General features: G+C 45.5%; 1 protein-coding gene and 1 long non-coding RNA gene across 7 annotated transcripts in view; both read left to right on the top strand.

The window, feature by feature from the left end:
• LOC141744982 (uncharacterized) overlaps positions 1-10,803 on the top strand; it is a 34,623-nt gene extending 23,820 nt beyond the window's left edge. The window contains exons 2-3 of the long non-coding RNA XR_012587636.1: positions 4,709-4,833; positions 9,821-10,803. This is a non-coding gene — a long non-coding RNA (uncharacterized LOC141744982). The remainder of the gene's footprint in view (positions 1-4,708; positions 4,834-9,820) is intronic.
• Positions 10,804-11,203: 400 nt separating this feature from the next.
• The window catches only part of TBC1D12 (TBC1 domain family member 12), a 49,488-nt gene continuing 38,870 nt past the window's right edge, over positions 11,204-21,821 (top strand). Inside the window, exon 1 of one of the 6 annotated variants that reach the window (XM_074591093.1) lies at positions 11,204-11,334. In XM_074591093.1, the coding sequence (XP_074447194.1) occupies positions 11,276-11,334 (59 nt within the window). In that variant the 5' untranslated portion in view covers positions 11,204-11,275. Of the gene's footprint in view, positions 11,335-12,000; positions 12,193-12,745; positions 13,732-21,821 lie in introns of those variants that run through there. The other 5 variants (XM_074591095.1, XM_074591094.1, XM_074591092.1 and 2 more) reach the window with 5 other exon arrangements.

Genomic DNA, 21,821 nt, shown 5'->3' on the forward strand with positions numbered 1-21,821 from the left:
CAGGGCGAAGAGCTTTTTGATTTTGCTTCTTAAACAGAAATACAAAATACATTACATTGCTGCAGTAATCAGTACCTATGTTATTTTAACCGGTGTTTAATCTAGATTAAAGTAATCAAGAGAATAACAAAGTGAAAACCAGTCTATAATGAAGTGTTGTCTGTTTTAAAATGTTACCTGCGTATACTTTGGGATACAAATGCTTCATTGACTGCCATTGCATTTATGAAACAAGCTTTAAAATTAATGTTAAAAAACGGAATCCATCATACGTTTCCAATAGAGGGCACATACAGCACTTTGGAGAATGAAAAATATTTTAAATCTGCTCTTACTAACTGATGTGAGAGAACCATTGCCAAATGATATCCAGATTCTTATAGAAATTAATAATTTCTGCTCCGCTTCCGACAAAAAGCTGTCTGCTAATTTGGGAATGGATCTCTTTGGTTTGCTTCAGAATATGCAAATTTTAATTATTCAGAAAATCAATGGGAGTTTTCCTTGCTTTTTTGCCCATGTCCCCCCGAAGTGTAAATAGTTTTCTGAGAGATGTGTGATATTTTCAAAGGGTAGACTGCAAATGGATTTTCTGTCTATATGGGACAGTGCTCAGCACAGCATTAAGAAGTGCAATTTAATCTCTGCTCAAAATTATTTGACTTTAATGGATTTCAGACAGCCACAGCATTGCTTTTTGGTTTGGTTTGTGTTCGCTTATTTTAGAGATTTAGTGAAAGAGAGCCTGTCAGCAAGCTGGAAACCTTTCTAGCACCCAGCAGGTGGGATACACAATAGCCACTGAATTTTAGTGTTTCACAAGGGCCATTTCAATCTCTCGTCTTGTTAAAAGTCCGAATGCACCCACTATTGGAACTGGTTGGACCACACGGTCAGATGACACAGAGATGATGGACAATGGTTTTTGTCCTGAAGAGGTGACCACGCCACTGCCACCAGTAAGGCTTGGTGCTTGGGTAACCTGGGTCTGAGGAATAACAACAATTAGGTACACAGAATGTAAGCAAGGCAGAAGCGATGCCAGGAGGCAGATAAAAGGCTTTTGAAGGCTCTACAACCCTATATTCATTCTTCTTTCTTTGAAGATCCCACATCCCTACAATCTACCCAACCTGTATTTTAGAACAATCTTTGGATTCCTCTCAAACACTCATTTGATGGCATAAACTTTCTATTACTAAGTTAGGTTACTAGCCCATACTGGTAAGCAATGGCAAGCCTCATTTACTCACTCACTGCAAGCTCATGGCTGGACTGCCGCATTTAAAGTAACTGGGCAGTGATGTTCAAGGACACTTACAGATATGTGGACATAACAGGTAAGGTCTCCACAGCCTACGTTGGCTACTTTGGAAATTGATTCAGATTCAAGTTCTTGTTCTTTATCTTCAAGGCTTCCCCAGATTTCATTCTGGTAAAGGCCACATGAAATGTTCACAACAAAGATCGTGGTTAATAACTGCTTGGGGACTGTCTCTCATGAGAAAAAAAATCCATCCTGCAGGAATCGCTTGATTGCAATCTTTGCCCCAGAAGTTCCAGCACCTCACACACCTTGCCACCTAGTGTTCCATGTTTCTTCTCTAGCAAAAGCTGAGCAAATTTGTGTTTGAATACAAAACAAATAAGGAAAAGTCCTTGTCTGTAGTACGTGCATCTTTCCCTGTTGTAGAACGTGACAAATATTAGTTGCCTTGGTTATATCTTGATTGCATGACGGGTACTTCCCAGGAGACACCCCAACCATTTAGGCTGGGGACCAGGTCCCTTTCAGTCTTCCCTTGGCTTTCCATCTATGGAAACCGTTGCATGGAGAAGTGGCGGCATGATGTATGATTAGCTCTTAACATTGAGTCAGGATAAAATGAGTTATACCCCTGGAACTGAGAAATGAGAAGTGTTCCACTGTCCCAAAATTCAGCCATAGCTTTTATCTAATGGCTGCGCTTACAGCCATTACTTAATGCGCTGCTGGATTGTTACATCACGGTAATAAGCATCGTGTAAAAAACTGTATAGAATAACTCAGCAGCAAAAGCTTTCTGGAAATGCTGTCTGGAAAACAGCTCAGGGTATGTGTAGGATGCAACACTGCATAACTAGAAGGTGATTATTTCTGCATAGTAAATATACGCCTCATTTTTTTTTCTCATTTTCCTCATTCCTCATTCCTATCCATCCATGGTGCCAAATGTTGCGTGTTGGTTTTTATAAATAGACAAACTTTTCTTAGTAAATATACTTAACAAACGGCCTCCCTAAATAATAGACCTCGGAAGTTTCTCCTGTTTTGGGCTGGCTGTGATTAGCCGCAGTCGCGCTGGCTGTGCCTGCCTGCACTGTTTCCCAAGGGACAATCTGCCTGTTCAGCGCAGCTTAAACACAGAGCAGTAAATTGAACCTTACCCTTTCCAACCACTCCCTGTTATTCTGTTTGCCCAAGATAAGAGAGACCTGTTCTTTTAAGGATAAGCTCTTGTGTACTACTATTTAGGACCTGGTTCAGCATTCACAAGCAGCACGTCGTAAGCGGAGGTGGGCAACTCCTGCTTCCAGCTATTTATCCATGTGTCTGCATCACCCAGCTTCACCTGCTGTGAAACCACCAGAACTGCTAGGGCTGTAAAGCAGCGCAGCAAAAAAAATTAAGTTATTTTTCAACCATATCACTTTCTCAGTCTGATTCATCACGTTGTCACACAAACAGCTGAGATGGCATGACAGCAGGCAGGAAGGCCAATCGCTTCCTGGGCTGCATCAAAAGAACCATGGCCAGCAGATCCAGAGAGGTGATTCTCCCCCTCTACTCTGCTCTCGTGAGACCCCACCTGGAGTACTGTGTCCAGCTCTGGAGCCCTCAGCACAAGAAGGACATGGACCTGTTGGAGCGGGTCCAGAGGAGGGCCATGAAGAGGATCCGAGGGCTGGAGCACCTCTCCTATCAAGACAGGCTGAGAGAGTTAGAATCATAGAATCATAGAATTGTTGAGGTTGGAAGGGACCTTTAAGATCAGAGTTGGGGCTGTTCAGCCTGGAGAAGAGAAGGCTCCAGGGAGACTTTATAGCAGCCTTCCAGTGCCTGAAGGAGGCCTACAGGAAAGCTGGGGAGGGGCTGTTTGCAAGGGCATGTAGCAATAGGACGAGGGGCAATGGTTTTAAACTAGAGCAGGGTAGGTTTAGATTTGGCATTAGGAAGAAGTTCTTTACAATGAGAGTGGTGAGACGCTGGAACAGGTTGCCCAGAGAGGTGGTGGAGACACCATCCCTGGAGACATTCGAGGCCAGGCTTGATGAGGCTCTGAGCAACCTGATCTAGTTGAAGATGTCCCTGCTTACTGCAGGGGGGCTGGACTAGATGACCTTTAAAGGTCCCTTCAAATCCAACACATTCTATCATTCTATGAATGCATGACCAGGAGCTGGACAGAGAAAGGGTCTGTTCACACCAACATTGTCACTGAAAAATTGTTCGCTCTTTCTACCATTTGCTCTTATACACCCTGTGATAATTTCTTCAATTTTCTGTGAAAGCTTTGAAAGCTTCTATGCTGGTCATCTCTCAAGAAAATAGTTTATAATAAAATTCAATTAACAGACTTCATCTGCAAGTAGTCCTAAGCCCAATTCAGTTCTCACTGAATTCAAGAGGAAAGACTCTTTCAAATTTCATCTTTTTTTCTTAGTGGACTTCTCTTGCCACTAAACTTAGTGGACAGAATTCCAGAGTGCCCAGGACCTGATGCTCAGCCTCAGGAAGTATTTCACAACCATGCTGTACACACACACACACACACACACATATAGCACCTGTAGGTTCAGGGCAGCATAAAATCAGATAAATTAGATTATTCCTAAAAAGTTAATATGAACTTAGTTTATGAAGCAAACAGATTGTGTTCGGAGAATGCAAAAACTGAGTCCTGTTCTCATAGCCCACACTGTGCATTACAGCACTTTTTTTTTGTTAAAGAGTACATATCCAATATGACTTGGTAAAAAAAATAAAAGGAAAAATTCCAAGAAACCATTATTTTTTTGCTGCTTATATTTTATCAACCATAGAAGTTGATTTGATTAGTATCAGTGACACAGCAAGCAAACAGAGCACGAGACTGAGACGGGAATTTTTGATAAGGTTGTAATCACCATGTGGGCAGACTAACAAATCTTTATCAACTACATAATAACTTTAGAAAAGTAAACAAAAAACTTATAAAACACTCTCAGCACATGGGACAATAAATATTGGTAGGAAAAGTGCAAAGTAGAGTCCACACAGTTGAATGAGCTCCCCCCAAAAATTATTTACTGCTGTAGGCTAAGGACTATGCTGATAACCTGCCTGGAAATAGGGAAGGGTTGGGGGTCAATATAATAATTCAAAATGGCTCTAAGTTGTGGATGAAATAAATAAAGGAAGAGCTGTTGTTGGTCCTAAAAAAACAAAACAAACCCCCAAACAACTCAGATGGAGTCCGACTGGCCAATATATTCCCAGGGCAGTGAGGAAAGGGCTCTGATCTGTGCTTCATTACAGCAACTCCCCTTTCATTTCATCCCCAAAACGTGCCTCCACCGACAACACAGCGTTGCTGCCCAAGTGAGTGAGGAATGTGAGATGAGGTATTGCCTGCTTACCCTCATCTGTTCCTTTTCTTCTGCTTTATCTGTGCCCGCTCTCTGCCAGCTTACACCTACTCCTTTGGTGGAACCTGAAGGGTGGATTTGAACAAAATGAAAGAGAAAGCTCGCAGTCTCCGTGAAAACCATCTGAGGTTTCTGGCAGGCAGACAGATCGAGACTGTGGATTAGGTAAGTGTGTAATCAATCAGCTGGATAGAACAGTAAAATAAAAAAAATAATCCAAAAATCCTTTTGGATCATAGCAGAAGCAGATAATATATCTTCTTCTTCATTTCTCTCTTTTGTTCTATTAAGAATGAGTGTGATTACACTTCTGATTTGGATGTGGTAATAAATTTTTCTATTTGGTTTAACCTGGTTTCAGGTAAGGGTGATTTCTAGGTAACTAACTCTCTGTCCCTGCAGGTTTGGTGACATTTAAACCAGGATATGTTAGCAGTCTTTAGCTTCTCAGTATCTCGATGGTGTTACCCAGAGGGTAACAGAAGTCTCTACATAGGTATGTCATCTACATAGACCAGTCTGGCAGTGGGAAACATGGAGGTTACATGGAAGGAGAGTCTTCCAGTGAGTGTCAGTAACCCGGAAAGCCTTTTAGCCCCTGGCAGAGCAATGGCAAACATAGCTTACCCCCCTGCAGTGCTCAGGGAGGCTTTGGCACTGTTTGAACCACAGCAAGCATAAGCCATACACAAGCAAAGCACCACGGACTGAATTCTTAATACAGGTATCCAACATGTTTGATCCGCAAGCACTGTAATTAAATTCTAGGGCTGCAGCACAACTGGCAATGTGCTCAGGAAAAGCTTGCAGCGTGCAGGAGTCTGCCAAACATCGTGTCTCCGAACATCTTAATTAATTGTTGGTTATGCTCTGCGATGAGATCTTGCCCAGAAGGCTTTGTATTAAAAGTGCAAACTGCTGTTAGTGGAGTGCGAAGATGTTCTTGCCAAAGTAGCATTTCCAAAGAAACGAGAGCCTCAGGAGTGAACTGCCAAAGAGCACAACTCTATTGCAAATGGAAGAACATTTTGCAGCCCTAGGGCACAGTTCTTCCTATATATTGATTTGAGGAAGCCATTCCATATTTTAATTACAGAAGTAATGAAACAACACTGGGAAACCACCAGCTACATATTGGTTAAGTGTGTATTTCAGTTATCAGCATTGGTTGGAACAAGAGGTAAACTAATATCTGAGTCCTTGCTACGTTGTTCTTTTGAAAAGGAAAACCTTGTGGTGGGCATTGGCTTATTTTTTGTACAGTTTGTTTGGGTTTTTTTTTAGAGTAGTGCTGTTTCTCAGCACTTGGGAACAAATTATAAATTGACGGTCTCCTTGTTCATAATTTCTAGAACTGCAGAGTGTCTGATTTGTGAGCCTCAGACAGGAATTGGAGAAGAGAATTTATATAAGAACATAAGAAAAGTAATTCCTGTCAGATTAAGGGTCTCTTTAGCCCAGTATCCTGCCTCTAAACCAGAGGCTGGGGGTCTCTTACCCCTGCTAGGAAAATGTCCGAGTCTCCCTGGGAGCACCAGCAGCTCTGTTGTCAGTGGCCTCAACCTTGAAACGAGGGACAAGAGCCCCTGAAACCTCTCTGAGCAGTGGCATGCTCTGACCGACTGTACCTTGCTGTATCTCTCAGCCAAGCACTTGCCTGGCTTCCCCTGGAATCCCTGTAAATGTTTTGCATCCATAGCACCTAGCCCCAAAACTGCCCCTCTCACTCTTTCCTAGGAGAATGCCCCTTAGCTTGTGTGTTGCCTCTGCTCTCCTTCGGTAGACAGCGCAGATGGGCTTGTGAGATTGATTTCAAGTGAGCTAACCTGCCCTTTCGAGAAGGTCTGTCTCCATTGCCTATAGAGGGGACCTGTAAAAATGCAAAGGAATAGGGAGGATGAGTCTGGGCCTTGGCCTCTCCATCTCCTGGCCTCAGTGCTGGGGTTCCTAAAGTCCCTGCACAGCAGCCATAAGGAAAAGTAAGTATATCTCACAATTCTGTAGGAAATTAATGACACAGAAGCAGATCACCTGTCTCCTCAATCCATTTACTATTCCTTTCCTCGTAGAAAAACATAAATACAGGAGAAAGGAAGACTGGCTGGAGCTCAGGCTGGTATATCTACTGTGGTAGGTAGCCCTGGCCAAGACAGGTGTCATGATTTTGGAGTCAATAGGGACATTCTCCTTGCTTCTCACCACCTGACCTGTTATATAAAAACAATTATTTTTAACAATTTCAGGCTTAGCACTTTCAGTAGCCATTCTGATGTTAAAATTTACTAGTGTATTAGGTTTTGTGTGCAGGCATTCAAAATACAAAGCTGCATCATCTTCTTGGTGGCAAAATGCCAGCGATAAGAAAAGACTTTGGTGTGTACTTTTCTTAGATCAGTTTCATTCAATATCTCATTCAATATCACAGCTGGCTGGCATTTGCATTGGGATATATTAATGCTAGGGCTAGTCCAAAAAATCTCAGATATCTGGCCCTGAAGAGGAAGGATAGTTCCTGCTTTATGGCAAAGGCAGGCTCTTGAAGAGACTCTACCAGCACTTAATGAGCAGTCTAGGTAAACACAATGTTATCGCAAACTAAGAATTTTTATGGTAATACTAGTTTGTAGGCTTTGCGAACTAAATTCACCATGCTAAAATGATGGTCAAGAGAATTGCAGTCACAGCCCTTTTTTTGCGTTTGTACCAGAGATCCGTCCTGACAGGCCTTTGAACTGACCTACTAGATACAAGGTGTTAAACACGTGAGGTTTTTAACATTTCACACTAGACCTGAGCCCCCATGGAGATGTCAGTTTGGTGGGGAAATCAGCTCACTGCGTTCTGCATTTCAGCCACAGGTTCTTGTTCCTGAACGAATGCCTTAACGATTTTCTCAGTACTGCCAGCGGCATCGCGTGAGTCTAGTTCTGCACGGACCACACACCAAAGTACGCAGAGTTCACAGACATGTGTTTTGTCACAAACGTTTGCGAGATTAGATCCTTCCCCTGTGTTCACAACCTCCTTGAAAACAATTGCCTGGCTTATGTTACTGCAGGATATTCCTTACACTTTAAGCTTGGGAGTGAAAAATGGTCTGTTTCAACTAAAATCCATAACTGGGTGGGGCAACACAGATCAAAACAGAAACCAGAGCTGGAACTAATGACCTAGAATTGTGCTAATTATATGAGCAAGGTGTGACAGTTCCTAAGTGTTCAGACCTTTGCCAGGGTGTAGATATAGACAGGAGCTATTCCTAATGAGGGATGGTATCGAAAGGTCAGCTGTCAAACACGGGCAAGGATGCAGACAGGTCTAGTTCTCTGGTGCCAGCGTATATAACAACCAAGAAGGCTGCCTCTTTGGAACAAGGAGCAAAGTTGCAGTTCGTGCAAACCTTAAGTAAGGAGTATTGAAAACCCTGGCTTGTTCCTTACATAATATTTTAATTGTATACTCTTTGGAGCAAAGTCTACATGTGTTATTATTTGTACATTGCCTCCGTGAGGACTTGTTCACCGGAAAGTTGTACGTCCTGCTCGTAGCGTAAAATCATGAATCCAGTGAAGGTTGCTTCCTTTCTCTTTCAATGACTAACGGTGAGAACAAACTAGCCAGACTCCTCTCGCATAGCTCCTGTTTCATCTGTATTCTCTTGCTACCACCCCAAAACTGGCATAGAACTCAGAGCTGACACCTTTCTAAGGTAGAAAAGATACTGCTGCCTACTTTCTGTCATCCCAGATGCCTGGATTGTCTTCTCCATAGCTGAGATATTTTATAAACTGAGCTAGAGGCTTTGTTACTGCAGAATAGTTTTTAGCAAAAGAAAAAGAATTCAGCATCACGTTTATGCAGTGTTACTCCCTCTTTCTTCACAGAATCTTATTTGGGAAAGTTGCCTCCTTTGTAAGGGTCACCTTAGAGATCCAGGAGCACAAACAATCTTCTTACACACAAATTGCCCTAATCAGTTTGAGGACGATACAAAATCACTGCTTAATAAGTTATTCACAATATTCAACTAAGCAGACATTTTCTTTTCACTAATAAATTATGCTATTTCTCATGTGAATATCCCTAAAACATGGGGTACTAAGGACCTCACTACCAGATTAGAACGATAGTATAAATAATACAATTTTTCACAGTACCAGGCAACAGCACAGTTACAGTATGGTGTGGTTAGGGTAGAATCCCGTGTTGTAATTTCTTCAATGTCAAGGTGAAGATGAGCGGTTCCTGCTCTGGCCAGTCATTCCCAACCTCCATCCACAGTTTAACTCTCTTTCACTTGTGATGATTCAACTGTTTGGGGGGCCTTGCCCTAAAATGAATCAGTGAAATGATGGGGGATTTTGATTTACTGAACCAGATGATTTCACAGATCTGCTGTAATATTTGTAACATGGGACTGCACTCTCGCAAGGCTCAAAACGTGTTCCTTCACTCCTAGTCCTTTCAGCAACCCTGCTCTTAAAATTCCTGGATTTTATAACCACCTGTCCACTCTTTAGTCCCCAGTTCTTCCCTGTGGATTGCTGACAGCCCTCTGCAGAATGCAGATTACCTGCTCACCCTTGCCCATCCAAATCAGAATGACCTTCTAACATGTAACTAGTTGCCCAGAGGTGCATGTACTTTTCTGTGAATTATTGCCTTGACTTTCAGATACTTGGCTCAAAGCTGTTTCATTATCAGCTATGTATGAACTGTATAATATGTATCCCTGCTAATCACATCTTTAATTCTTTAGTTCATTGAGGTATTCCTCAGGACTGAGCACTTCTGGAAAATACAATACAGAGCCTCAAAATCCTCATTCAGCTCTAGATTCCATCCTGCAGGAGTGATTTAAAATCCAAAATACTATTTGGAAATATTATTTTTAAATATATTTTGTATATATAAATATAACTAATCTGCCTGTCTAGCAACTCCTAGAGGTGGAAATCAATGCAAATGCAGTGAACCAAGTGGTTTTATTTTGTGTAAAACAACCTGCTACCCTTTGGAATCCCTGGCATAATTACCAGCTATCCCAGCCACAGTCACTGAAATAAGTTCACCATAAGCCAGTCTTGTGTTACAATCTCAGTGCCAGTCTTCATTTTGCTTAGCTTGTTTAACATCTGGTCCTATTTTGCAGGTTCTACATTAATTAAATCACAGGAGTCTATTCAAGAGTGACACTGCCATACAGCATCCCAGGTAAACAGTGAACACTGTTGAAAATGAGCACAAACAGCCTCTGGATTTCTGAGTGCTTCCTTAAACCTAAAATTCTCACTGGTAAAGGCAGATATACCTCTCATTTTGTCCTGGTGCAGAATGAGCTCCTGGATAATTTATACTTCATGGACTCACACAGCATCCACCCCTTCCTTACCTGCAAGGCATAGTGTGCTGCTGTGTTTCCACAACAATTCACTTCATATCACATTATCCAGGGTAACGATGACTATGTGAATGTTAAGTGAAATCACTGTTGATCCCTTCTTACAGTGTATGCAGTCACCAATTTAAGAGGGGTAGAACAATACGAAGACTCTTTTTGGTTTTTTTTATTACGACTCAAGTACTCTTTGGGATATTCTGCTTGCTGCATCACTTTATCTAAAAACTAAAATACAACAGTTGTGCAGGGTGGATGGGTGAGCCACCCATGCAGACCCATAGTCTAAAAGAGGATCCGTGGCATATACCGCAGATGAGTCGCATAGTCTCCTTGCACAGAGAGCCTCTGGAGCACCCAGGATGGACGTTCACTCGGCAGACACGGTGATCAGAGCCCACGTGTCTGAGATGACGCGGATCACAGCGGAGAACAGAAAACCTACCATCTTAGTGACAGCAAAAAGCTTAATTAAAAAGCTTTAGTTAACCAAAAAGCTTAATTAGTTCACCTTTGTTAATGGCTTGTTTTGACCAAAGTAGCCTACAAAGTGCTCCCACAAGCAGTTCAGCTGGCACATCCAAAGGAAAGTTAATCCTGGCAACCTTTACTGGGCATTTTTGCAAGCAGCTGAAGCCAATGGTCCTTTATGTTGCACAGCTGTAGTTGGATGAAGCTGCATACCTGCTATCAGGATAGGCAAGGCAAAAAAAAAAAAAAAAAAAAAATCAGATTTTTTTCTTCTCCAGCCTCTGAGATCCCAAGTATTTGCCAGCTACTCAAGTCAAAAGGGGTGAGATCAGACTTGCTTGTTACGTGTAAAACACACAGCGTTGCACATCTGACTTCAGAAGTGCAGTTACCAGATGACAAGAAGGGGAAAAAAAAAAAAATCACAAACTTTTTTTTTTATTTCTTTACTAAAGCAAAGCCCAGAAGGCTCTATAGTGCAAAGTCCTAATAAGAAGTCGTAACAGAATGAAATGCATCAACTTTTTATTTGGATGAAGATTCCCAGTTTAAACCTTTCTTTCTAAAACACCCACAATTTTTAAGAGAAAAAAAAAACCAAACCACATTAAAAGAGCATGGCAGTTCCCCATCTCCACACGGTAGGTGCAGCCTCTCTCTGGGCATGCCCCACCTGCCTGCCTTTAAAAGCAAGGACCGCCACTGTGCTGCAGGAGGTTTGAAGGTGGGGTTACCTAAATGGAGGACTTCTCTGGCCGAGGATTTCCAGGAGAGTGGTACTTCCCTTGCCACCAGCTGTGAGTATGTACGGCAGGAATACAAAGATAACCTGTTGGGTTGAGGCACTTGCCTAGGACGAACGGTACCCGCTAGACCTTGTATGGGGCCTATGCTGTTAGTGCTGCTCTGGGGACTTGAAGCCCCTCTGCCTTTTCTTTTGCCTGTGACTTTTGGCCTTGGGCCCTCGCTAGGCCCAGGGGATGGCAATAACTTGTTTTTTTCCTCTGAGAGGTGTGGTAGGAAGCCCAGGTGCTGACACCTGCCTGCCCATGCATCCTCCATCCACCTCCCCAGCGTCAGCCTGAGGAGTTCTGAGATCCCATCATGGCAAGGGAGAAGATTCACCCCGTGATTTCACAGCGCCCATCCTACCTCTCTTCTCTCCCTCCCTCCTCCCCCCAAAAAAGCTCAAGTACGTCCTGTGTCCTCAGAGGAGACCCCCAGCCCGGGCCCTGCCCGCCCCGCCCCCCCGCGGCCACTGCTGCCGCCCGTCGGGCAGGAGGTGGCTCCGCGGCCGTGCCCCGGCCCTGAGGCTCCGCACTGGCGATGTCTCCCTTTCACCTCCGCCACGGCCGCCTCTCCCCTTCCTCCCCAGGCCGAGGCGCGGCCGCCGGACCCGCTGCCCCCCTCCCCGGCTCTGAGGTGAATAACGGCACCAAGCCCAGCCCCCGCCCCCTGCGCCGCGGGTCGGCGGGTTGCTCCGCTGCCGCCCGCCCCCGCGGGGAATCCGGTGCCGGGTCTCCGTGGGTAACCTCCGCCGTCCTCCTGAGAGCCCGCCCCGCTCCGAGGACCGGGATCGCGCTTCCCGGTCGCTGCCGCAGCGCCCGCCGATCTGGGCGCAGCCCTGCCGCCTTCCCCGCCCTGCCTCACCGCCCGTAAGCACACCCTAACCCGCGGCGTCCCTCGCAACGCGCTCGCTGGCGGTTAAACGGCTTTTTATTATTGCTCTTCCTTCAAGAAAAGGTTAACGGTGAAATGACCGAGCGCTCTCCGTAAGCCCGCGGTGGGGAGCGGTGCCCCGTGTGCGGCCTTGCCGGGCAAGGCACTGGGAGGTCAGTGGGTGCGCGGGGTCCGTCTGTCCGCCCGGCTACCGGCCCTGCGGGGGTGCCGGGGCAGCGGCAGGAGTGGGCAGGCGGCGAGGCCCGGGCGGTGGGCGCTCGCTCGGCTGCGGAGCTGGGCTCTTTCGTGGCGGAGGGTGCGCGGCACGCTGAAGGAATGCGGTAGATGCGGCGCGCCTACCGTAATACGGTAGTGGAGAACGGGGGGGGAGCGGCCTCCGCGGCACCTCTCTGGCGGGGAAGATCCTGTCTAGTTGGCATCTCTATGGTCCCGGAAGCGGCTGCGCCGGGCGCGCCCCTCCCGCCCCGCCTCTCTATGGTGGCTTTCCGGGGGGGGAAGGGCCGCCGCCGGCGCCGGGCGCCTGCGTGAGCCGGGCCCGCCGCCCCCCCCGCCGAGGCCGCCGTCCCGGTCGCAGGCGGTGAGCGGCGCCGGCTGCCCGCGCTCGCCGCCCCGCCGGTGCGCAGGACCCCGCACCTCTCGGCCCCCCGCCGCGCCGAGGGGGCCGCGCCCGCGCCCCGCTGCGCCGCTGGCATCCCCGGGGCTCGGCGGCGGCGGCGGCAAATGGTGGGGCCGGACGATGCCGGAGCTCCGGGCAGCGCAGCCGTGCTTCCCGCGGGCCGGCAGGAGGCGGCGGCGGCGGAGGAGGAGGCGGCGGAGGAGGAGGACGGGGAGCGGGATGGGAGACGGGGCGTGAGCCGGAGGAGCGGCGGGCCGGGGCAGGAGCGGCTGCTGCAGCGGTACCTGGCGGCGCTCGGCCCCGCCGCCGCGGCGGGAGGGAAGCGCTGCCCGGAGAAACCCGCCAACGGGGCCGCCTACGCCGTGGGCCCCCGCGGGAGGATGACCAACGGGGACGTCGGCTTCCTGCTGCTGCCGCCGCCGGAGGAGCCGCCACCCCCCCGGGCAGGACGGGATGAGCCGGGGCCGGAGGAGGAGGAAGCGAAACTGCAGAACGGGGGCTTCCTCCCCTGCCCGCCCGGCCCCGCGGGAACCGCCTTGGAAGAGCCGCTGAAGAGCTGCCGGCTGCGGAGCGAGGCGGAGCGGCGCGGGGGAGCGACGGCCGGCAGCGCCCCGCCGCCCCGGGGCCCGGGGGACGAGGCCGGCAGCCGGGCGCAGGCCGCCCCGGGCGTGCGGACCTGCCGGGGCCGGGCGGAGCCCCCGGCCCCCCTCGGCTTCACCGACGTGAACCTGAACTCCCGCAACACCTACGAGGTGAGCCGCCGCCGCAGCGCCCCGGAGCACCTGCCCCACGGAGGGACGGCGCCCGCCGCCCCGGCGCCGCCGCAGGAGCCGGCGGAGAGGGCCCGGCGGGCGGGCATCGCCGGCGCCGGCAGCAGCTTCGCCGAGTTCTTCACCAGGTAAAGGAGCGGGCGGCGGGGCCGGTACCGGCGCCTCCGGCAGCGCCCGGCCTTGACCCTGCGGGAGCGGGGGTGCCACGGGGCGGGGGTGAAGGTCCGCCCGGCCAGTCCACGGCGGGCGGTGGGTTTTCTGCGAAGGTCCGTGTCTTGCTGCTGGTCAGGCGATGAGTGGTTCCAACCCCGGCGGGATCTTTTGCCGCCGAGTAAATATTGGTACAGCAGGAAAGAGGCTTTGCGGGGGGCGTGAGGGTAAGATGATAAAGATACTCTCGGTGCTACAAACTACGTGGACTTCAAACTGGAATTTGCTTCCAGTGCCAGAGCGTTTTGCTGTCCCAATGAGCACGGTGGCACTGATTAAACCGCTTGGGGAATAAGGTGAAAACTGTTGGTATCAGAAGCTGCTTTTGGGTCATTCTGAGAATCATCATGAAAGCTGCAAAGGCTTATAAAGCTTTTGCTACCTGTTGGCAGTGTAGATGCAGTTTACTTATATCTTCTGAAGTGTGGTGTGGAAAGCTATAAGGACTAGGCTTTGTGTTCAAATTAATTGGGCGTCTGTTAAGTTTCTAGCACAAACCCAAAAACTTTAGGATGTCCACCTTCATTACCTGGGGACTCTGTAGCATGGCTCACTGTTTAATATACCACACAGGAGATGCATCTTGACTATAATAGTTTATAGCATGCTCTATATTACTTTTATTATGTTTGAAGAGGGGAGTTTCATTTCTAACAGTTTTTATTCTCCAAAGCCCTGGGGTTATAGTTACTGTGTGACAGTTGCCCTGATAGCACTGTGGGTCTCTTAAGTGTTTTGAGAAGACAGAATAAGATTGAACCTATTAACTGAAGAATTGATATAGAAGAGGAGAGGTTTGATCTCAAGGTAGGATCCTAAATTGAGAAATAGGCTCCTTTTGCCAAACTCCAGGAAAGGGAGAGATGGATTCCTGCCTGAGGATAAGGATAGTGGCAGTTGCAGGGTGAGTTTGGTGCCTCCACTTTGTTTCAAGGATGGGCAGAGAGATGTCCCTCTATTCCCACTAGTTCTTGTTAGTGTTCTTCCCTCCCACACCCTTTTTTTTTTTTTTTTCCCCCAGTGGTATGTGGACTGCAGCGTATTGCCTTCCCTTTGCCTCATTACTTGAATGCTTTGACCAGTGACATGGGTTCTTGTTGTGTTTTGCCCCAGAGAATGAAATTCTGGAGAATTTTCCGCATAGAAAAGACTGAACTTGGTGTTGCAGTAGTTGTTGTTGTCAATATACACTGGTGTTTGCTGTTTTCAGTGAAGCATTAGGTAATACATGGAAAAGTTTAATTGCTGCTATCCTGGCGAAAGCTATAGTGCTGATGCCTCAGTGAAAAAAAGGATTGGCCAGAGAGCCAATTTCGTAGCCCAGCTGGCTGTGCCTCTTGTGCATTTGGGCTGGTGAGCAATATCGGCTTCAGAGACTACCTTCAGCTCTGCCTATACATTCATAAAAGTGCCTTAGTTACAGATGACTTCATCTGAGCAGCCAAAATGAGATCTACTAATAACCACTTTTACAGATAGATTTCTCTTAAAAACAACCCCAAACTTTTCTTCCTTGATAGATTTGTTTCTGGATACGGTAACACTAGAGTTTGTAGTTCTCAATTGCTTAGAAAGTGGTAATAAAACTTTCTTTTCATTATTTTTTTGAGTAGTTAGTTCTTGTCTTCTGAACCATTTCTGATACTTTAAAAGCTCAGACTTCTCAATTTTTTTTTCAAACTGCTCAGATTTAGTCAAAACTGACAGTTGCCATCGTAAGTGGATTTTTCTCCGGTTCTTAGAAAGAGAAATACCTTGGCTGTCAGTAATGAGGACTCAACTTGTATAAAAATTGTCTGGTGATTGAATGTTGGTAGCAACTTATAGCTCCTTGTGAAGCTTCTCAGCAGATGGTTGCTTGTATTTTTGAATGAGCACAGAGCCATAAATGATGTTGCTCTCCAAAGTTTGTTACACTGGTGGGTGTGTTCGATCAAATGTACTCGCTAAGAGAGCACAACTCATTTGTGTTTTGTCAGAATGTGTACCTGCTCCCACAGTATATGAGAAAAGGTACTGGATGTGGTAAACACAGGTAGTTCAGCAGTCTGGAGCATCTTCTATAGGAAGTTTTTTACTTGTAATGCTTTTTGCCTAGTTTACAAACTGTCTAAAATTTGGTAGCTCTCATTGTTTTTTCTAACGGTCATAATTATATATGGAAGTTTTTTTAAAAGGTGGACACTTCCTGCTGTTCTTTAAAAACAGAGAAGGGAAGGGGAAAGTCCTACAGCCTTCAGTGTGAAAGCTTCATTGTTGTAATTGCCCAGTCAGACAAACTGTTCGGTCACGGCAGATCTGGGTTAGGAGGCTGCTGTTTCCATCTGCTTGTTCCCAGCTCTTCAGTTTTCAGACTGGTCTGCCTCTCAGTTCTTTGAAATCATCCATGTTAATTGTCTGTCTTTATTTCACTGAACCAGAGGAGAAACCGATGAGGTGAGGTAGGGGAAAAAGCCTGCAGCTCTGAACAGCAGCATCTTACCCAAGCTCTGTGACAGGAAGAGTGGCTGCACCCTCGAGACTGTCAGTAATAATTATTCTAAGGTCATGGGAAAGTTTACATCAAAGATTAAAGCTTTTTTTTTTTTCTCCAGGTAAGTATTAGGTGTAATATTTGGCCCTGAGATCTTAAGTTGTATTTATGACAAATTATTAAGCCTGTCAAATCAATGCTAACAACTTCTAACTGAAAAATAATTGGTTTTGCTGTCTTTTTGTTCTACCTCTTTGTTTCTCTCAGCATGTGAAGTGGGATGCCTCAGGTAAATTAGAGGTATGTGGAGCAGAGTGCTGTGGCAAGGAAAACTGTGTGACTATGGTCACTTGTTTCCCCTGTGCTACTGTTATGGTCAGACCATTAAGTGGCTTCTTGAAAGTCACCTGTCACTGCTTCGTACTCCTATGTATGACTCAAACACAGTCATATGTAGGCACTGCTCTTACAGCTTGTGGTCTTACGTAGCAGCTTACAAGTGCAAAGCTCTGTTCTTGAGTTATTGGATCACTTTTGGGTAGCTCCAGTGGATTGCTTCTGGGTACAGAATGGTTCAGTGAGCAGGAATGTTGCATGGACAGTAGAATTAAAGCTGCGATGATTACCTTGACTGAATTAGACTTTATTCCCCAAAGCAGCACATACAGAGCAGAACAGTAACCCAAAAAGGGCAAGCAGCAGTGAGTATTCTAGGGCTGAGATAAAGCCACAGTGGTTCTGAACCTCTTTTAAAGATGAATTATACTTCATAGTTCTACCTGTGTACATACATGTATCTTCTCAGCTTGTGTAGATACTGTCCCTTTCTGAATTACGTATTTAATAGGCAAATTTAGGTATCTGGTAGTTGTCAAAGTTTCTCATTCCTGGATTCAAAGCTTACTGTTGACAACAGCAGCAATACTTACTTTGCTGTGGTAAAGCACCATTTTCCAAAGTACTTGTTTTCCAGACTTCATCTAACAAGTTTTTCTGATAAAATTGCAAAGAGCTTAATTCATAACTGCCCCTTCTTGTAGGTCTTTGGGATGTGCTGTGAGCAATAGGTGTAAGGGGTTGTAAACGTATATGGTAGGTGGCACACATGTGCTTAGAACAACTGTCTTTAGTCTCATCCTTCCTTCCTCACCCAGAACAGTTGTGCTTATTGTTTTGAAAAATCTTCACTCGGGGGGATGACGGAAGGTTGAAGGGAGTCAGTGTATGTGGAACAAAGAACTGAGAAATCACTGAAGCCCACATCTTTTTCTTCATCTTTGTAAACACAGTTCTGTGGTTTAGTAAGTAGGAAGTTCTTCAAGAGCTGCTAATCTTCTTGCTCCTACAAATGTCCTTGACAGAGGCTGTGGAGGGTTGCAAAGAGGTTCATTTCCCTGAGTATTGTTACTGGTGTACGTAGTAATGTCTCTAGATCTGTAGTTTATATTTCAATTTATCACTGAGTAGCACTTGAAGCTCTTTGAGCTATATAGGCATATACCTAGCCTGCAGTTGTCTTGTCAATGTTTAATACCAGAATTGATCTTTCTTTTCGTATGCAGAGCTTTTCTGTTTCATATGTCAGCATGAAACTTCAGGGGCTGTACTGTGCATCTATGGGGAAGAATTCTGTGGGGTTTGGGTCAAAAATGAGAGTCAAGTGGGGAATGAGCTGTCCTACTTGCTACAGATGTTCTAAACCTTCTATTTGTGTAAAGATGAAAACCAGATTGATGGGGGCACTTCACAATGCTTAATTTATATTCCTGTATTGCCTGTGCCTGTATCTTAGTTCTTGCTGACATCCTGAAAGACTTGTGTGTTTGATTTTGGGGTTGGTTTTTCCCTGTCTGGATAAGGGGGTGGGGAAGGTACAGAGTGCTTCTAACAAACAGATCAAGGAAATTTACTGACAATATATCGGAAAGATAACTGGAGAGAAGAGCTAAAGGAGTACAGTAAGGCTTCCCCCACAGAAATTGTGAGGGCACCCTTCTGTCTTTGTTGGTCTAGTTTTTTGCTTTCTCTAAGCAAACTTGTAACCTAAGTGAACAAGCGAATACTTATAATTGATTTGCATTAAAGCTGGCTGGAGAAAGTAGGCAAGAGCACCTGGACCCAAACCTGTGACTAACTTCAAAAAGTATTCTTTTTTCCCCGAGTTAGAGACTTAATTAACTTGGCATAATTGGGAAAAAGCATTCATATAATCAAAATGAGGAGCTTCTCTGTAGATTCTTCATTCACTGTTTGCTAAGAATGGTTTGGTTTTTGAAGTTGTGTTGACGTGTTTGCCAGTTTCTGTCTTTCAGTCACATGAATAACAAATATAATGACAACTTAAGTAAGGGTAATCTCCAAAGTAAAACAAACTGTAGCAAACTTTGAAGATGAATGCTCAGTGCTCTTTTTCTTTTTTTTCCAGCTCCCGACTTTTTAATAACTGTACATGGAAAATTTTACCCAAATTATATAAACTTTTTATTCATTAAAAGGTCAGGGAAATAACTCAGCACATCTAAAGTTTCTCTTGCAAGAGCGGATCCTACTGGAGAAAATTAAATCTATATGGTGGCAGCCTTGTTTTTATTAGTGAACCAGTTCCCAGCAGCTCACAAAAATGAGGCAGTCCTCAAGGTCTATGAGTTGAAAATGCCTGCTTGAGAAAGTTTCACTCCCAGGCCTCGTGATATATAGGTTTTAGAGTTTTGTGTTTCTGAAAAGCACTAGCACTGGCTGTTTCACCATAAGTATGTAAGATGCTGTGCACCCATGTGAGCCTTTTGGCTAGGATGTCTGTTGAGTAGCAAACCAAAATTAACTTTCAGGCGCACAAGCAGAAGAAATCATGTACTGATTTAACTCTAGGTAGGTATCAGATTGCTATATTACTCTAACTTCTGTCTGCAGCCCATCTTCCCCCCAAAAGCTGACTAAATAGATGTCACTTCTAAGACTTTAGAGCCATATGTGTAATCTTCATCAATTTAAACTACCCAAAGTAGTATTAGCAGTTTCTCTGCTCTCCCTGGTAGACAGTGTAATATTCTATGTTGGTACAGATATTTGCACTGGGAGTCTTATAAAATCTAATAGGATTTTTCCTGAAGTAAATTCTCCTTAAACTAATGCTGTATTTTTGGGGTGGTGGTGGTGTGTCGTTTGTTTGGTTGGTTGGGTTTTTTTTCAAGCCAGACAGCTGAAATTGCTGTTTAGTGTGCAACAAACTGTTGGAGTCATAGCTTGTTTTGCTAAGGAGTGTTTTAGAAAGGCATTTGAACTTAACCAGAAAGTATCTTCTCCCCCCTTTCATTTTGCAGAATGCCTTTTTCATTCCTTGGTCTCTTCTGCTTATTTTGTCGCAGAATTTCTTACAGACTCAATATAGTAGTGTGGCAAAGTGAATGGGACTTCCCTTCTGAATAGGCTATGACTAAAAGGAGAATGTTGTACATGGAAAACAACAACCAAAGGAGATTGCTTTAATCACAGCTGGCCTCTAAGAAAATGATAGTTCTATGCTTTTGCTCTTTTGGCTGTTCAATTATTCATTAGGTTATTTTGTCTTGATTGTTTAAGAATAAAAAAGGAGTTTAAGGATTTTGGTCACATTTCATTCACATGGATGCAAAAATTGTTATTCCTCTCTTCAGTTTCTGGGAACTGCTGAGATGTTTATGATATGAAGCCTGTCCTTTTTTATCCCTTATTGGTCTTGTTTGCTGTTCAGCTGGGAAGGGACTAGGTTTGCCAGACTGGGTGGTAGGCACTGCTTTAAGCTTCTCAGCCTGCACTGTGCTTCTCAGCCTTTTTATTATTGCTTTCTAAGGACGTGAAGCTTAGGCAGGTACTGCCTGATCTCTCTAATACTGCAGCCTGCTAACCTCTCTGAGAGGACTCGACTGTACAAATCCTACAGGTTTTTGAATGAAGGCTGAGCATAAGGAGAGCCTGCAAAAGAGAGACTGCTAATTTGGCTCTGTATTTGCAGAAACCAGTCAGCTGTGCAAACTGCTTCCAGAGCATATTGCTTGTGGCCCGGCATTGGGGTAGTGGTGTGAGGTGGATGGATGTTGTGTGGGTGAACTTATGACTTCAATTAGTAGAAAACTAGTTTCGATGGTCACAGATGAGTTTATTCTTCCAGAGCTTCTGACAGCCAAACACTCAGACTGGTGTTCCTGCAAATTCCTTTCCTCCTGACTGAAAATAAAACCTGTGGCCTATGGGAGGAAGCTCTTTGCAGTTTTTCTCCATCCTTCTGCAAGGTTCTCCTTTATTAAGAAGAAATCATGTTAAATTTCCCTTGTTATATTGGGGACTTTTATTAAATGTGCTCTCAAGTCAGTGAGAGAGTCTCTTGATCAGGTAGTAAAATAAAAGCTGCCTTTGTTGGCTTCCCTTGCCTAGGGCAGTTCTGTTGATCTAAACAAACTTCCTGAAGGCCAGCTATAGGCAAACTAGGTGATTGTCTAAAAGTAAAGGAGAAAAGGCACCAGAGATAGAGAGAGCAGCAGAACAGCTATAGCCCTTCTGCTGGAGCCACAGAAACCCAGGCTTGCTGCTGCTGCCTCTGTTGCTTCGGTCTGGTTTGATGTGCTGAGGAAGATGCTATGGGAAAAGGGTGACTGTACTTCACACATTTTACTAGTGCCCCAAGAGCAGCAGAGTTGTTGATACCAGCTTCTCTGCTTTCTGTAGCAGGGGAAGCTTGGCCCTGGCCACATCACAGCTCAGTCCTGTCTGTATTGCTCCAGTTGCCTAATGCATCCATTAATGTAGGTTCTTGTCTGTCTCGCTGCTGGGCAATAATGAAGCTGTTTGTATGCTGGATGCCAGCGTGCTTTAAAAAAACCAAACAAACCATGAACTACCAAAGGTATTTGCTGTGAAGTGGGAAGCAGTGAAGATTCCAGAGCACAAAGTATCTCTGCTTTAGGCAGCTGAGGGAGCTGGGGTGGTTCAGCCTGGAGAAAAGGAGGCTGAGGGGAGACATTATTGCTCTCTACAACTACCTGAAAGGTGGTTGTAGTGAGGTGGGAGTCGGTCTCTTCTCCCGAGTAACAAGCGATAGGACAAGAGGAAATGGCCTCAAGTTGTGCCAGGGGAGGTTTAGATTGGATATTAAGAAAAATTTCTTCCGAAAGGGTTATCAGGCATTGGAATGGGCTGCCCAGTGCAGAGGTTGGAGGTGTTCTAAACACCTGGAGGTGTTTAGAAGACGTGTAGATGTAGCACTGAGGGACATGGTTTAGTGGTGGACTTGACAGCGTTGGGTTTACAGTTGGACCCAATGATCTTAAAGGTATTTTCCAACCTAAATGATTCTATGATTCTAGCTTTTTGTTCCTATAAACTTCAGGTGTTTTGCAAGTTGCTTGCTGTTCCTCAAATTCTGTAAGCAGCTGAGTGGTAGACTGGGGAATTTCTTCCTTGCTTTGTAAAACACAAAGCCATCAGGCAAAACTGAAAGGAATCAGGCTTTTACGTATTAATATCAGCTGTCTAATATCAAAAATGGATTCTTGCATTTTG

Source organism: Larus michahellis, chromosome 6 (assembly GCF_964199755.1).
Source record: "Larus michahellis chromosome 6, bLarMic1.1, whole genome shotgun sequence".
Classification (NCBI taxonomy): Eukaryota; Metazoa; Chordata; class Aves; order Charadriiformes; family Laridae; genus Larus; species Larus michahellis.